Source organism: Xenopus tropicalis, chromosome 5 (genome assembly GCF_000004195.4).
Source record: "Xenopus tropicalis strain Nigerian chromosome 5, UCB_Xtro_10.0, whole genome shotgun sequence".
In the NCBI taxonomy this organism is placed as follows: domain Eukaryota; kingdom Metazoa; phylum Chordata; class Amphibia; order Anura; family Pipidae; genus Xenopus; species Xenopus tropicalis.
In genome coordinates this window covers 8,464,054-8,478,503 of record NC_030681.2, presented here as the reverse complement: position 1 = coordinate 8,478,503, position 14,450 = coordinate 8,464,054, and the positions used below count along the sequence as shown (strand labels likewise).

Genomic DNA, 14,450 nt, shown 5'->3' with positions numbered 1-14,450 from the left:
TATCACGGCTCCTATGGGGCCCAACACATAAAGGGCTGTTGCCAGGCAGTTTTAAGCTTTTTTGTAAGTACCATCTCCAGATAGACATTGGGGGCCCCCAGGGGCCCATCACACAATAGAGCTATTATCAGACAGCTGCAAGCATTGTCCTACCAGGGGCCCCTAATAGGCACATAAAGGGCTGCTATCAGCCAATAGTGAGCAGTGCTTATTAGGGGGGCCCTGTACCCCCATATTGCCCCTTACCTCATTGTTCCCCCTTTCCTCCTCCCCGGCGGAGTGATTCCGTATGAATGGCGGGGTCCCCGTTAGCCCTCACGGCTTCCGTACCACAGGCTCCGGTTACCGGCACCGAGCCCCCCTTTGTGCACCGGCACTTAGTGGCATCCGAGCCGGGCCGAGCAGCGTGGGGCAGTCCCGCAGTACCGCAGCTAAAGGCGAGAGAATCCTCCCCGGGAGCAGCGCTGCCTCCTCCGCTGCGCACCGACCGTCTCTCCCGCTACCAACGGCCGCACACAGCACATTCGCGCCCCCGACTCACTCTCTCACACACGCTTGCGCGCCCCCGACTCACTCTCTCACACACGCTTGCGCGCCCCCGACTCACTCTCTCACACACGCTTGCGCGCCCCCGACTCACTCTCTCACACACGCTTGCGCGCCCCCGACTCACTCTCTCTCACACACTTGCGCGCCCCCGTCTCTCTATCTCTCACACTTGCGCGCCCCCGTCTCTCTATCTCTCACACACTTGCACGCCCCCGTCTCTCTATCTCTCACACACTTGCGCGCCCCCGTCTCTCTATCTCTCACACACTTGCGCGCCCCCGTCTCTATCTCTCACACACTTGCGCGCCCCCGTCTCTCTCTCACACGGGTGAGGTAGCGCGCTTGTACTTCAGCATGAAGAAAGAGTTAGGATTTATTCCGCGCACCCGCGTCAGGCTCCGGACACGCCCACTGCACCTTGGGTAACGCCCACCAGCGAGGAGATTTGGGAATGGGAATGTCTGAGAGAGAGAGGGGGGCCTGATTGTGACGTCAGCGTTCTTGACACGCCCCCCGGCCTCGGGTACGCGCTTCGGCTTTACCTCTCCGGGTGCGGGGGGAACAGCTGTTGCGTGTGCGTGCCCGGGGCCAGAGTGTTATTGTATTGCTGGGGGGGGGATTTTGATTGTCTGAGGGAGCGAATGTGCCTCAGCCTGACTGGCACCCTATGGTACCTACACCCTCACCCTCTCAGCCTGACTGGCACCCTATGGTACCTACACCCTCACCCTCTCAGCCTGACTGGCACCCTATGGTACCTACACCCTCACCCTCTCAACCTGACTGGCACCCTATGGTACCTACACCCTCACCCTCTCAGCCTGACTGGCACCCTATGGTACCTACACCCTCACCCTCTCAGCCTGACTGGCACCCTATGGTACCTACACCCTCACCCTCTCAACCTGACTGGCACCCTATGGTACCTACACCCTCACCCTCTCAGCCTGACTGGCACCCTATGGTGCCTACACCCTCACCCTCTCAGCCTGACTGGCACCCTATGGTACCTACACCCTCACTCTCTCAACCTGACTGGCACCCTATGGTACCTACACCCTCACCATCTCAGCCTGACTGGCACCCTATGGTACCTACACCCTCACCCTCTCAGCCTGACTGGCACCCTATGGTACCTACACCCTCACCCTCTCAACCTGACTGGCACCCTATGGTACCTACACCCTCACCCTCTCAACCTGACTGGCACCCTATGGTACCTACACCCTCACCATCTCAGCCTGACTGGCACCCTATGGTACCTACACCCTCACCCTCTCAGTCTGACTGGCACCCTATGGTACCTACACCCTCTCAGCCTGACTGGCACCCTATGGTACCTACACCCTCACCCTCTCAGCCTGACTGGCACCCTATGGTACCTACACCCTCACCCTCTCAGCCTGACTGGCACCCTATGGTACCTACACCCTCACCCTCTCAACCTGACTGGCACCCTATGGTACCTACACCCTCACCCTCTCAGCCTGACTGGCACCCTATGGTACCTACACCCTCACCCTCTCAACCTGACTGGCACCCTATGGTACCTACACCCTCACCCTCTCAACCTGACTGGCACCCTATGGTACCTACACCCTCACCCTCTCAGCCTGACTGGCACCCTATGGTACCTACACCCTCACCCTCTCAACCTGACTGGCACCCTATGGTACCTACACCCTCACCATCTCAGCCTGACTGGCACCATATGGTACCTACACCCTCACCCTCTCAGCCTGACTGGCACCCTATGGTACCTACACCCTCACCCTCTCAACCTGACTGGCACCCTATGGTACCTACACCCTCACCCTCTCAACCTGACTGGCACCCTATGGTACCTACACCCTCACCCTCTCAACCTGACTGGCACTCTATGGTACCTACACCCTCTCAGCCTGACTGGCACCCTATGGCACCTACACACTCACCCTCTCAGCCTGACTGGCCCCCTATGGCACCTACACACTCACCCTCTCAGCCTGACTGGCCCCCTATGGCACCTACACACTCACCCTCTCAGCCTGACTGGCCCCCTGTGGCACCTACACCCTCACCCTCTCAGCCTGACTGGCCCCCTGTGGCACCTACACCCTCACCCTCTCAGCCTGACTGGCCCCCTGTGGCACCTACACCCTCACCCTCTCAGCCTGACTGGCACCCTATGGCACCTACACAATCACACTCTCAGTCTGACTGGCCCCCTGTGGCACCTACACCCTCACCCTCTCAGCCTGACTGGCACCCTATGGCACCTACACAATCACACTCTCAGTCTGACTGGCACCCTATGGCACCTACACAATCACCCTCTCAACCTGACTGGCACCCTATGGCACCTACACCCTCACCCTCTCATCCTTACTGGCACCCTATGGTACCTACATAACACTCTCTCATCCTTACTGGCACCTACACAATCACCCTTTCAACCTGACTGGCACCCTATGGCACCTACACAATCACACTCTCAGTCTGACTGGCACCTTATGGTACCTGAACAATTACCCTCTCAACCTGACTGGCACCCTATGGTACCTACACCCTCATCCTCTCAGCCTGACTGGCACCCTATGGTACCTGAACAATCACAGTCTCAGCCTGACTGGCACCCTGTGGCACCTACCCATGCACCCTCTCAGCCTGACTGGCACCCTATGGCACCTACACAATCATCCTCTCAGCCAGATCAGCACCCTAAATTTTGGAAAGCTGCTTTTTCAAATACGTTGTAATTACATATGATCAGGGCCCCCCCCCCCCCAGCAGTTACAGGGTCTGCTGCTTCTATATGCCCCCCCCCCCCGGTCCACTGGGCCCCATAAATCTTTTAAACCCTATCAGTCACAGGGTCTGCTGTCTCTACAGTTCCGCTCGGATCCACTGCGCCCCACAAACCTCCCAGGCCCCCCAGCAGGCACAGGCTCTGTATAGTAATGATAGTAATGCCAGTTTAATGAAAGGGATGTAACATTTACTCAGAGCCCTGGGAACACGAGGGAAGTAATAATGGGGCCCCCAAACAAACCCCTCTGTTCGTGATTTCATATTTCACATTTCCCGTGCGTTTGAATCCCTATATCAGTAACGTCTGTCGCGGGGGTGGGGGGGGTTTAGAGGTTAAGCACTTTATTTACATTCCCTCTGGTCGTCAGCCTTGTTACAATAATCATCCTGTCATTGGCAAATATACATTCCTTGCCAGCCGCGCCATCTGTACTGTCGCTAATAGGCAAGTTAGAGATGACAAGGGCCAGTAGAGAAGCCTGCAGCCCCTCAGGCCAGTAAGCTCGTTGCACACCGCTAAGTAGATCAGGCCCTTAAATAACTCACTGACTAGTGCAGAACCCAGCTGCCAATCATCTGAAGCATTATTACCACTCTGTGTGGCACAGTAGCACCTTGCCCACTGGCAATTAGATCCATATCTCTTTCCTGGTCTATAGTCTCAGTTACACAATCAGATAAATCAGTGCAAGCCCCTAGCCCCTAGCTTTGCTGCATGGTATATCTATATTCATTCAGTGATACCCTCCGTTTGCCTTAGGGGTGTAAGGCTGCCCGCCAGTATGGCAAAGTGATCAGATGTGGTCCTTTTACTATGGAGTGTTGTAGTAATTTTCTAGTATATAGCTGGGTCTCAACCAAATATTTGTTTATGGGGGTGGGGTGGCAGGCCTGAGCTGTGATACACAAAGGTCCAAACAGCCCCCCACCAGCCCACTAAACTACAGCAGCCCCTCTGGTATGAATGCCAGAATCTACAGATTGCAAGCTTTGGTCATTAGTAACCACGTCAGACTTACTGGTTTACAGGTACCTGATTGATCTCTGCTCAGCTTCCAAAGTATCTTTAATGCATACTGTCCCAGACTGAAGAGCTGATTTATGCACAAAGAAGAACTAAACTTATTCATCTAGACCAGGGGTGGGCAAACTACGGCCCGTGGGCTATGTCTGGCCCATTTGGCTTTTTAATCCGGCCCACTGACTCATCACGTGAGACTTGGACTGATGAGCAGAGACGGCGTAATGCTGGCCCGGCCCGTCTGTTGGCCCCTGAGCCAAAAAGTTTGCCCACCCCTGATCTAGACATTGTGCAACTTGTGCTTTGGACTCTTGTGCTCCAAGGCCACATCATCCCTCTAGCAGTGAAGATCGGTGGACCAGTGGCATAACTTGGTTGCGCTGGGCCCTCCAAGGCTGGGCCCCCCAAGACTGCCATCTCAGGGGCCCCCAACCCAAGTCATAAGCTTCTCCGCAGGGATCAGCACTAACGGCAACCTCACCCCCGCTGCATGCACCTCTTTATGGTTGGAATGGTCCAGTCCAACTTGGACTTTTTCACATGCGAGCAGAGGGGTGGGGGGGTGGCTACCGGGTTGCTAGGGTGCCTAGCCTGCTTGACCTGCCTCTGAGTCCTGTTGCTGCTGAACCCCTGGGCTGGTACTATTAGTTTACAATATAAATATAACATTTCTAGCCAGATTGATTTAAGGCTTTAGTTATCCTTTAGGCCTACATTATTCTCCTCCTATAAAGAATAGGCTACCAAATCATTATAGTTCCCCTTTAATTCATACAGAAGCTTAACTGGCAGGCACGTGTGAGCCGAGCAGGGCAGTTAGGGCAGCAGGTACTGCTTATTACATTTATTTAATGAATGCACAAATGATACAAGCTAATAATACATAATGAAGGCATAAAATCCATCTTCACGTCGCCCCTTGCCAACATTCTGCGCCCGTGAGGATTCAGGAAAGAGCGGGGAAGGTGGAAACATTGGGCAGAGGGGAAACTACGCGAGGAAATGTACGGTATAGTATATTCTATGCACTAAGGAGCCAGAGAACCCTAAGGGGGTTTGTGCAACAAGTTGCCCCCCCTGTAAAGAATCAATGGTGTTGGATGGAAATGGGACGACAGGGGCAGGTATAGCATTGGGCTTGTTACATAAGCAGCTCTCGGGTTCTATTACATAAGCTAAGGAGGCAGTGATACTGAATAGAGCAGCCGGGCACGTACTGACCTGGGAAGGAGCGCTGGGTACCGCTGAGCCCAGGAAATCTCATGAGCCGAAGTATAGTTGTCACTATTGATGGATTCAGGCAGTGGGTTTGGGCTCAAGCACACAAAGCAATGTTAAGTTATAGTTATATAATACTCTATCAGTTATCAATCAGTGATAAGGACATAGCCTCCTCCAAGGACTCAAAGCTCTCATGAACCCAGAATATAGTCCTCTTCAAGGACCTACTGCTTCCCTGAAACCCAGTACATAACCTTCTCCAAGGACTCAAAGCTTCCCAGGAACCCGGCACATTGTCTCCTCCATAAACCCACTGCTTCCCAGGAATCCAGCACATTGTCTCCTCCATAAACCCACTGCTTCCCAGGAACCCGGCACATTGTCTCCTCCATAAACCCACTGCTTCCCAGGAACCCGGCACATTGTCTCCTCCATAAACCCACTGCTTCCCAGAAACCCAGTACATAGCCTTCTCCAACCTTATACTTCTACTTTAATCAAATTCTTTATTTCTATGGTAAAAGATGATGACTGGAAATCTGATAAATGTCTAGAACATGTCCTTCAGCTGTAGATGGGCTACTGTTCTAAGGATCCTTGGAGTTGTAGTCAGGTCTGGATTTGTGGGAAGGCCATAAAGGTAGGCATTCTCTATAGTATAGGGCCTATACTCTGGTGGCCCATGGCCGTGGAATCATAAGGGACTGGGGTGGTCAATATCCGGTGTCAATCTCCTTCCCCTTAAGTTGCCCGTGTTGCTCCTTGTTTGCAATACTAATGATATGGTTCTGCATCTTAGCTGGGGGGTGGCTAGGCCCTGTGGCCTAGGAGTGCAGGAAATGGGAATCCGGCCTGGTTGTAGTTCAGCAACAAAATATTATTCAGGCATCTGTTATCCAATTTTACTTTATTATATTCTTATAGGAGAATCCACAGACTAATTCAAGACACTATTTCCCTAGATTCCCCATGGAGACCCCACCAACCCTAGAGTATATGGGGCCTGAGTGTCTTCAGAAAGCTTCACTGAGACTACAAATGGGGGGCTGGGACACTCACACCCCCAACTACACTACTTGATCTAACAGATCTCATGACTTTACAACTGGTTCCAGCCTGGCCAAAAGAATACATTCACTATAGGCTATCAAGCTCTTCCCATTAAGAAGCTAATAGAACAGCCTAGTGATCCCTAAAGTCCAGTTAGGGTGAAGACACACAGAGCTACTAGTAGCAGCTACTTTTTCACGGCACTAAACACCAGAAAACCCCCTGCCATAGACAATACTGAGAATTGCTTCTGCTAAAACACACGTAGAGACAATTATCAGTAAATGATCAGCATTGTCTGTTTCTGTAACCATGATAAGTAGCTGCTACTAGTAGCTCTGTGTGTCTTCACCATTAAGGTATCAATGGAGGTTCTAAGTTGGGCCTAATATTCTCATTCCTTTCTATGTGAACTCATATCTTCCCCAACTTCAGTTGCTCCCACATAGGTTAAGAGACATAATTAGCCATGTGGCTAAGGGTGAAGCCACACAGAGCTACTAGTAGCAGCTACTTGTAACAGCTACAGAAACAGACAATGCTGATCATTTACTGATAATTGTCTCTATGAGTGTTTTAGCAGAGGCAATTTTCAGTATTGTCTATGGCAGGGGAGTTTAGTAGTCGTGACAAGTAGCTGCTACTAAGTAGCTCCATGTATCTTCACCCTAATAAGTGCAGCTATGACCTATGTACCATCTGGTTGTTTTGGTTGGTTGTGCCGAGGATAGCTATTGGGGACATTAGATAAGAATGCGGGGCACCTGTATTTTACTGTTGATGTTTGTGATTAAAACCTTTAAAAAAAGTGAAGGTCAATGAGAACATCTTGCCTGTAGCCAAGGAAAAGTGGCATAGATACGAGCCAGCAATGAAAGAGCAGGAGAATAATAGGCTTAAGGAAGGAGAAGAATTCAAAAGAAATTCTACACTGTCCTCGGCCTCTGGCCCAGTTTCACGCTAATACTTGTGATTATTCAGCTTATACTGTATATAGATAAGAACCAGGAAGTGACGCCCAAGAATGGGATTTAGAACCAAATCATGTAGTTCTGCTGCTGAGAACGAGGGAAAGGCAAAGCAACATGGGGCAGAACTGTTTAAAAGCACACATCTTATTGGTTGCTATGGGTTACTGCTCCTGGGCAAAATTAATTCCTTCTATTACATATGGGGGTTAATGACCAATCGAAGGGCACCTACTTACTCCACAATGGCAGGGTATCTGCATGCATTCCCAAAGGGAAAGTAGGGTTCATATTTACTGAGTGTATGGTAGTTGCTTATCAGTGGGAAGGTGCTCGCTTAATAATGGCAAGGTGGATCCCATTACCTGTATCCAGTATAACTGCCCAACGTATGGCCCTTCATCAGGTATTGCAGTACAATGCCCACCTCACACCGGTCTCATTTATAAACATTGGGCCAAATTGCACCTGGGCAGTAACCCATACCAACAGGGCTGGATATGAGAATGGGGTGCCCCGAAGCTGCCTCCTTTTCGCCGCCTGCCCACCCACCTCACGCTGGACCCCCCCCGCCACCTCACGCTGGACCCCCCCCCTAAAGTTTCTGCGCATCTGGTCCCGTGTCCGGTTCACCCCTTAATTTTTGCCGCCCTAGGCCTGGGCCTTTGTGGCCTCGCCATAGATCCCGGCCTGCATACCAACCAACCAGTGGTTAGAATTTTCCAGCAAGCTGCAGATTGCACAATGAAATCATCTGATTGGTTGCCATGAGTTACTGCTCTGGTGCAAATTTGTCCATAGTTTATAAATGACCCCCACTGACAGCATAAGGGCCGCAGGTTGGGCTGAACTAATATAAAGTGTTATTTTCCCTAGTGACTCCCTAGTTTTGCCCTACTGTCACCCTACTAACTTGCTTCTGCCATACAATATGCCATACGTGAGTTTATTTTTTTTATTTTTACCCCCTTAAGGGCCCAACATTCCCCATTTCAGAGAAATTTGGGTCAAAAATCCGATAAAGATCCTTGGGTGGAAGAGTTGCTGGGTAACTGTGATACATAGGAACCTATATATTCCCTAATAATAAGTACAGTAAATCACCATTCATGCCGCCGGCTGCACATTCAAGGCCACGTTGGCTCACACAAGAGCTCAGTACAAAGCGCCTTCGTGGGAGAGAATCCGTATCAGCCTCACAATAACGTATCCCACTGACAGGACCTGCACCTTTAGTGACTCATTGTTCCACTTTAGCCAATAGCGGCCCAGTGTGCTTGTGTCGCCCCCCCCCCCCCCAAGGGAGAGTGAGATCCACTGGTTCCGGGGAAGACTGAAGAGTCCGAGATCTTTTCATTGTGTATGATTTCTATCAATGTGTCGACAGCGAGGGGCCCTCTCCATTCCTAGGGGTCAAGGCAGATCAAGGTTTGCTTTAAAGCACAATTCTCACTACTATGGTTTCCTTGGCAAGCTCAGTGTATTGCTCCTGCCTCATTCAGCCAGGCACCTGTGTTATTGCTAACATAGAACTTGCACTCATGCATAGGAGAAATAGAGTGTAAGCTCTTTGGGACAGTGTCATCTCTTTTACAATTGCATATTGGAAATAACTCTTCTAATAATTTATCATTAACACAGAATTATTTATACCTTTAGCACTTCTATGGGAAACACTATAGCACCTCCTACCCATATGTATAAATACAAATATACAGAGAAGGAATGTTCTGGGCACACAATAAGCTATACCCCCATACTGTACTGTCTAAGGGAAACACTATGGCACCCCCTACCCATATGTATAAATACAAATATACAGAGAAGGAATGTTCTGGGCACACAATAAGCTGTACCCCCATACTGTACTGTCTAAGGGAAACACTATGGCACCTCCTTCCCATATGTATAAATACAAATATACAGAGAAGGAATGTTCTGGGCACACAATAAGCTGTACCCCCATACTGTACTGTCTAAGGGAAACACTATGGCACCCCCTACCCATATGTATAAATACAAATATACAGAGAAGGAATGTTCTGGGCACACAATAAGCTGTACCCCCCATACTGTACTGTCTAAGGGAAACACTATGGCACCCCCTACCCATATGTATAAATACAAATATACAGAGAAGGAATGTTCTGGGCACACAATAAGCTGTACCCCCATACTGTACTGTCTAAGGGAAACACTATGGCACCCCCTACCCATATGTATAAATACAAATATACAGAGAAGGAATGTTCTGGGCACACAATAAGCTGTACCCCCATACTGTACTGTCTAAGGGAAACACTATGGCACCCCCTACCCATATGTATAAATACAAATATACAGAGAGGGAATGTTCTGGGCACACAGTAAGCCACCTACCCATTAGTCGGTCTGTAAAGAACTGTAAAATTATGTTGGCGTTATAAAAAGAATAATTGGAAGAAAGAAGTATGTTTTGCTTCTAATAAACTGAATCAAGCAGTATTGCCCATTCAGCACACGTTGCCTGAATATAAGGAAAGTGCCCAATCATGCTTTCCCCTCTCGCGGCTCAGAGTCGGTCTGTATGGCACTGACAGCCATAAATGGTGCGAGGAATGAAAGAGATCTCCGCAGGCAGCATTTTGGCTACACGGTTACCTCACCTCTGAGTCAAGAGAACTATTTCAATACTGATGCATTCCATATGGCACTCGGCTTCCAGGAATAGCAGCTCGGAATTAGAGCAAGTCTGACAGGCCAGGACTGCGAGAGAGACAGATAGAGAGAGAGAGACAGAGACAGACAGAGAGAGAGAGCTCCCTACCTATTCCAAGACAAAGGGGAAACTCATTTGGATTGTAGATGAGCAGCCCCTCCATCTCTATGGCTCGCTGCCGGGGGGATTATCTTACACATAGGGCACCTCCTTCTTACTGAGGGAATAAAGTGCCTTTTTATTATGGGGGAACGGTTTGGACGAGGCAGTCAGGGCGGTGAGGATACTGACATCTATCAGCAGCCGCTAAATGCAGCCTGGCCTGTTCTCATCGCACTTGTCAGCAGCGGCTACCAAATCCCTTCCCGGGAGGGTTACCCCCTTACACTAGCCGCTTAGCAATTCATTAATTCTGCTACGTAATATTGTCCCCAACAGAATCCCCCAGAATCCCCCTGGGACCAGCTATGGGTAGAGCATTGCCAGGGCCGCCATCAGGGGGGCACAGGGGGCACAGTCGTCCCAGGCCCAGAGGATTTCCACTTGTAAGGGGGCCCCGGCCGTTCTTATTAACTGGGGCCCCCTTAAATCAAGTACGGGCCGAGTCCACCTTAACATTGGGTATCTTAAATTTCATTGGTGGCCAGCGGCTTAATCCGATTGGTTGAGCCCTGTGCATACATGTGATGTCAGTACGCACGGGGCGCAACCTTATAAGAGGTCCTGTCTCCTGTTATATGGAGACAGAAGTGAAGAGGCATCTTCGGGGGTATCTTGTCGCCGAAGAAGCCACTGCCAAATTTTGTTGTGAGGGGCCCCCGTGATTTCTGATGGCAGCCATGAGCATTGCCTACACTCTCACTCCTCGTATTCACCCTTAACAGTAAAAAAGGACCCTGTAAAATAAAGTGGAACGACTAACTTGGTGGTTTTTATCATTTTTTTTCATTAACAAAAATAGAAACCAGTTTCACTTTCTAACTTCCTCTCTCAGTTCATCTCACTTCCTGGTTCTGCCGAGTCACAGTCACCGAGTCACCGAGTAGTAAAACAGTCCACAGTTAAGCTCTCCTTATAATAAACTGCTTTTTACTGCTAAATAGGTTTGCCACCTGTCTATCTGTCCGGGTCAAAACTCCCTGCTGGTTTTTCCAATTTGGAAAACTGGGCAGGATTCTCCAACGCAGCGATTGGCCGATCACAACTCCGGGCAGGGAGCCAGGGCTGTGACATCATTGGGCGGGGCATTGAAATTATTGGGGTGGGACGATGCCATCACAGAGACAGGGCTCCTGTGATGGCATCGGCCCACCCCAATGATGTCACTGCCCTTCCCAGTGACATCACAGCCCCGCCTCCCCGGAGTTTCTGTGCAGGAGAGGTAGCAACTGTACTGCAAAGCCTAACAAAGCCTGCAGCTTAGGGAAAAGGGGAGATTGCTTCATACTGAACACACATGAACAAATCATACCTTTAGGGGGAGAGAGGGGTGGAGCTATTATAAAACACTCAGTTTCCATTAGAGCTTATATAATAAAATAATTTTAAAATTAGAAGTATAAGTAAAATAACTATTCAACACAAGTCCTCTTTATCGTAGGCATACTAGGCAAATATGGGGCGTTCTATATAGACTTTATTAGAAAAGCACCCTCTAGGGGTCATAAATAGATCACATCTTTTATATTGAAGGAAACATTTTAAGTTTGGGCTGAGTATAATAAAAAGTAAGGCACCGAACCAACTTTTTTGGGTTTGGCTGAACCCCCGAATCCACCCTGACGGATTCTGCCAAATCTCGAACCGAATTATATGCTAATTATGACCTGGAAGGGTTAAAAATTCGGATTCGGTTCGGCCAGGACCAAGTTCTTCAAAAAATGGCTGGATTCGTCTGAATCCCGACAAATAAACCAGTTGCTATCTCCAAATAGAATAACTGCTATTTATGAAACGTATTTGTTTAACATCCGCCCCAATTAAAGTGTCTTCAATAAATGGAGCAGAGACACAAAAATAGATATATCTTTTATACACTGAACTTACTGTACCAGCCCAGAGGTTCAGCAGCCCTATAACAGTAATGACCCAGGCCTTCACAATTGCCCCCATCTTGAATCTTGTTAGTCTGTCTTTTGTGTCAGTGGCACTGCACGTGCTCAGTGGGCTCTGGGCTGCTGAGAAGCTTAGGGGGCGGGGAAATCATCAAGCAGGAAATGAGGTTCATCTCTCATAGAAGCTGATGCTACAGGGCTGATTAGGAATTAATGCTGATGCAGACTGCTCAGATTTCTATGCTGCCATCGAATGTGAATCTGAATTCATTACTAATCAGCCTTGTGTTGTGCCTGTAAGATATAATTACCCCTTATTGGGGGCAGAACAGCCCTATTGGGTTTATCTAATGGTTAAATGATTCCCTTTTCTCTGTAATAATAAAACAGTACCTGTACTTGATCCCAACTAAGATATAATTACCCCTTATTGGGGCAGAACAGCCCTATTGGGTTTATTTCATGGTTAAATGATTCCCTTTTCTCTGTAATAATAAAACAGTACCTGTACTTGATCCCAACTAAGATATAATTACCCCTTATTGGGGGCAGAACAGCCCTATTGGGTTTATTTCATGGTTAAATGATTCCCTTTTCTCTGTAATAATAAAACAGTACCTGTACTTGATCCCAACTAAGATATAATTACCCCTTATTGGGGCAGAACAGCCCTATTGGGTTTATTTAATGGTTAAATGATTCCCTTTTCTCTGTAATAATAAAACAGTACCTGTACTTGATCCCAACTAAGATATAATTACCCCTTATTGGGGCAGAACAGCCCTATTGGGTTTATTTAATGGTTAAATGATTCCCTTTTCTCTGTAATAATAAAACAGTACCTGTACTTGATCCCAACTAAGATATAATTACCCCTTATTGGGGGCAGAACAGCCCTATTGGGTTTAATTAATGTTTTATTGATTTTTTAATAGACAACATATGGAGATTCAAATTTCGGAAAAAAACCCTTATTCGGAATACCCTTGGTCCCGAGCATTCTGGATAATGGGTCCTATACCTGTACAACAATGATTTAGTTTAATTCAATCATTTATACCACTTTCAAGGCCGAAAGTCATTTCAAATTTTAGTAAATCAGCCCCTAGTCAGTGTTATTATCCTTTATTTATATAGCGCCAACATAGTCTGTAGCTTCGCAGTGATTGTACATCAGCCCCAGGGGAGCTGACACTCTAAGTCCCTATTACAGTCGCACACTAATAGGATATAGTAATAAAATAGACTTTTAATGAGTAGAAGAAGCTTCAGAGCTATAAATATTGGGGGGGGGGTCATGTCAGGTAGGGGCCCCTCCGGCCCTGCCCTGGGCATCAGCCATGATCCAGTCCTAGAGAGTCACTTACATACAGCAAAGCACATTACTAGACTTTCCTTCTTACTGCTAAAGGCTTAATTTAGCAACAAATATAAATTATTTATTATCTCTAGCTATATATAAACACACTTAAAGGGGAAGGAAAATCCTTAATAGAACTTTCTGCATTTACTGGTCCCTGTTGGGCCTTATGTAAACACTGCACTGAAATTGCTGGAAAAGAGCGTAAAAGTGAAAGAGCTGGTACTTTTTCTAACTGTTTTTAGGCCATAAGTGGCCGCCATCTTGGACTCTTTAATGTCACTTGCAATCAGGCAGGAATTATATTGGATAAAAGTCTTTAAGCAGAGATTGGCCATTACTTGTAATTATATAGGGAGCAGTGCTTGCTGGGGGGCCCAGAAGCTATAGGGGGCCAATGAAATGCATGGGGGGAGGGGCTACATGATTTGGCCAAGCCGCTGGACCAGAGAGGAAGCAGGCTGCACACTTCTAGGTGACATATAACCTGTATAAAAGCGAATGGTGGGGGTGGGGGGGCATCTTTCTCTTTGGAATAACAGATAACGAGATGCAATTTATAATTATAACTTTATTAGTGACTCATTCCATCTCAGTAGAAAAGTGTCTTTGTTTTGGTGACGTAACCTCAAAAAATAGTGATAAGTAATGAAATAATCACAGCCCTCCCACGGCCATCTTGTCTGGGTCACGTGACTCACGGCTATGTGTCAGCGCTCCCCGATGGGGCAGGTGAATG

The 14,450-nt window shown here is 48.3% G+C and overlaps 1 protein-coding gene across 3 annotated transcripts in view; it reads right to left on the bottom strand.

Annotated features, from left to right (window-relative positions):
- Positions 1–618, bottom strand: part of enah (ENAH, actin regulator) — a 58,231-nt gene extending 57,613 nt beyond the window's left edge. The window contains exon 1 of one of the 3 annotated variants that reach the window (XM_012962711.3): positions 247–618. In XM_012962711.3, coding sequence (XP_012818165.2) covers positions 247–251 — 5 coding nt within the window. In that variant the 5' untranslated portion in view covers positions 252–618. 3 annotated transcript variants of the gene reach the window in all.
- Positions 619–14,450: the final 13,832 nt, after the last annotated feature.